Here is a 2,945-nt window from a genome sequence, read left to right as displayed (position 1 = left end):
CAAACAAATCAGAGTTTAATTACATGATATATAGAAAGATTTACCACTGATCAAAAATAAATTTTTATATACAATCGAATTTTACTTCAATTTGATTCGTTTCAGTTTGATAATAACATTTGGTTCGGTTCAGGTTTGGTTTGACTGTGATCTGTTTCCAATAAACTGGAATCGAACCAAACCGGGGAAAAACAAATGGACAGGACTCACTGAGTGAGCTTTTCAAAGATTTGGGCAAACTCTGTTTCAAGTTTCAACGGAGAAAAAGGAATCATTTTTAACCGAATATTCTAGGCGTTGGAAAAGTATATTATACATAAAATTGAGTACGTTACTTTAATACACTTGTTTTTTTTTTTCCTTAATCGATGTGAGAACAAAGCTATACAAGTCTAGAACGCGACATGACACACCGGTACGGCTGTGCTGAATGAAATTATTACATATAAAATCTAGTAAGAAGCCTACTTACCTATATAAACTATAAGAGACTTATGTCCATGTGGTTTCAGTTGTCTCCTTTACAGGCGGAGTCGGGGAGTTTGAAGGTGGGGCGCTTATCAACGCCTCTTCGTGAGTATTCCCTCCATCTCCTAGCTGCTGCGGCCGCTCGCTGTGCTCGTTCTTGTACTTCTTCCTCTGTCACATACATCGAAATGAGTAAACATGTATGTTATGATCATTAACCAAAGACCAAGAGAGCTTACTGTCATCAATCTTACCGCTTTTCTGGTAATCATTCTGTTGGCCCCAGAGGTTATCCCAATAGGAAGGTGTTTCGTCTGTGTTTTTCCGCTTCATCATTCTACTTCTAGCTTGATTCTGAAACATAGGTAAGCACGAGTTGATGTTATGTTTATCTAAAAGATTGCAAATAGCTTTGCAAGGATTTCAAATAATGATGAATGATGAAAGTTCATACCAAAACTTTTGCTTGCCTCTTTTCCCATCGAGATCTCGCCTGAAATGGGATTCAAAGATTGATCAGTTAGATGAAAAATACAGAATAATAGGCAATCTTGTTTCGCAAAGGAAGAAAACATGGGCCAAAGTCAATTTGTAAGTGGGAATAAAACGACTAAAGAGTAGAAGGAGAAAGACTAGGAGCATTTCAGCTACAGAACAGAGAGTTTTTATTTCCTTCTTACCATTCTGAAAACATCAACTGCTCCTGACCCCATTCCAGAAAGCATCAGAGCAACCTGATCAATCAATGACAATTTAGCAACGGCTTAAATGCAAACAGTTTAGCAACGAGTACATAATCAAGAAATGATAGCAATGCCTTGTGGTTCTTTACAATGACCAATAAGAGAAATGCTCGTCTTACATTCACTCTTTCAACCCTTCGCATCTCATCTTCGAGCAATGACAACTGTGCAGCAGAAGTCTGATGGATGCAATCAACCGGGCTGAAAACAAAACAAAAAAAAGGCATCTCCAAATCAGTTCCCTGAAAGTGCCCACCAGGAGTATTATTATACTTCATAATCAGTTGCAACATCTACAGAATATAAAACCTACCATGTCTCAACCGCAAGCTGAATTAAATCTGGGTTGCCACGCTGATTACAGGCCCTTGCTCTTCCAAAATCTTCCTCAATTTCAAATATATCTGGAGCCACATTGGCACAATTTTTGCAGCCTTTTAAACAGCAAACACAGATCCAGAATCATCAGAGTCAGTACCAAAATTTTTCACCACTTTCCACAAACGAAGTGCATTGAATTGAAAAAATTGAAGAAAATAAATACCTATACAAGCAAACTCATCAACAAAAACATGATCTCTTGGGCTAGAGTCATCAAGAAAAGGATTGGTGGCAGTCACAGCATAACCATGAATTTCATCGTAAACCATACGCTGTACAGGGTCACTTAGAATCTGCAATTGCAAAAAAGCACATGGGACCTTACTAACCAACCATTACATTGTGTATATGAAAGTCAAGTAAAGAAACCCACTCACCTCATAGATATCGTTAATGAAGATGCAGAAATTTGTGGTTTCAGGGTCATTGCCACTCAAGTCAGGATGACAAGATTTCATACAGTTATAGTAAGCTTTCTTAATCTCCGCCGGTGTAGCATCTGGAAGCTATTTTGACACAACAAATTAAAGTCACGATCTTTAGAATCTTAAGGATTGTAACCCGTCTAAAGCTTCAAAATTTCGACAACTATATGTTATAATGATGTAATCCAAAGGATTGTTTTCACTTCAAAATCCCTAATCAAAATAATCGGATTTGGAATTAGGTTTTTTTTTGGGGTACTTACGAGTCCGAGAACGGCATAGTAATCATCGGCGACGTCACCGGTGGAAAGAGAAGAAGCATCCTCAGTTGCAACTCTCAACCTCCCGATGGAACCACTTCGCTTCTTTCCGGCGTAACGAGGTAAGCCCCAAGAAGAAGAAGCACCGGCGGTGGTCTTCGCCGAGAACCGCGACGACGCACCTGATCTGGAGCTAACAACTGAGTTCTGGAACTTCAATAGATCCGTACAAACAGGGGAAAGTATCTGCGCCATTGAAACAAAGGTCCGGTACAAGTACAATCCGAATTCAGATCCGACCCGATCCTGCGTTCCGATCACTACGACTCCCCACTTATGAGAAGAACAAAAAAAAAATATTTCAATTCGATCTATTTTGAATTAATAATTTATTATTTCGAAGAGTTTAAGGCGTACGAGGGTCGGATGCTGACCTGGCAAGATAAGAACCAGGGAAGGTTATTTGGAATCTGATATGAATCTAGCGGCGACCGGCGAAAGCGTGCTTAGCCGTCCGTGGCACGTGTCAGCTACTTGACTTATGTGTCTCTTCACGCTTTTACTACCCGCCAATAAGTATATTTCTTCGCTCTATCTTAATATCTATTTTTCCTCCCACACGAAATTAGATACTTAATAAATTGGCTATAAAAAATTGCATAAAGATA

At 39.1% G+C, this 2,945-nt stretch overlaps 1 protein-coding gene across 2 annotated transcripts; it reads right to left on the bottom strand.

Annotated features, from left to right (window-relative positions):
* Window positions 1-291: 291 nt before the first annotated feature.
* Window positions 292-2,729, bottom strand: LOC104782785 (chaperone protein dnaJ C76, chloroplastic). 2 transcript variants are annotated; one of them, XM_010507810.2, is made up of 9 exons: window positions 2,281-2,729; window positions 1,970-2,098; window positions 1,756-1,885; window positions 1,525-1,645; window positions 1,286-1,412; window positions 1,149-1,202; window positions 923-961; window positions 723-822; window positions 292-639 (listed from the first exon to the last, which is right to left on the bottom strand). In XM_010507810.2, the coding sequence occupies exons 1-9, from the start codon at window positions 2,530-2,532 to the stop codon at window positions 509-511; spliced, it is 1,083 nt and encodes a 360-aa protein (XP_010506112.1). In that variant the 5' UTR covers window positions 2,533-2,729; the 3' UTR covers window positions 292-508. The 2 variants fall into 2 exon arrangements, with proteins under 2 accessions (XP_010506112.1, XP_010506113.1); XM_010507811.3 differs by having other exon boundaries at window positions 1,331-1,412.
* Between the last annotated feature and the right edge of the window lie 216 nt (window positions 2,730-2,945).

This window comes from Camelina sativa, chromosome 4, assembly GCF_030686135.1.
Source record: "Camelina sativa cultivar CO46 ecotype springtype chromosome 4, ASM3068613v1".
In the NCBI taxonomy this organism is placed as follows: domain Eukaryota; kingdom Viridiplantae; phylum Streptophyta; class Magnoliopsida; order Brassicales; family Brassicaceae; genus Camelina; species Camelina sativa.
Note: the sequence above shows the minus strand (reverse complement) of the source record. Positions and strands in the feature narration are given on the sequence as shown.

What these genes read in the sequence shown, in the direction of transcription:
- LOC104782785 (XM_010507810.2), bottom strand. Translation starts at nt 2,532, where the DNA reads ATGGCGCAGATACTTTCCCCTGTTTGTACGGATCTATTGAAGTTCCAG. An exon ending in TCATTGTAAAGAACCACAAG is followed by an intron (nt 1,203 to 1,285) that starts GCATTGCTATCA and finishes TTGATTGATCAG; the next exon opens with GTTGCTCTGATGCTTTCTGG. An exon ending in CAGTTGATGTTTTCAGAATG is followed by an intron (nt 962 to 1,148) that starts GTAAGAAGGAAA and finishes ATCCCATTTCAG; the next exon opens with GCGAGATCTCGATGGGAAAA.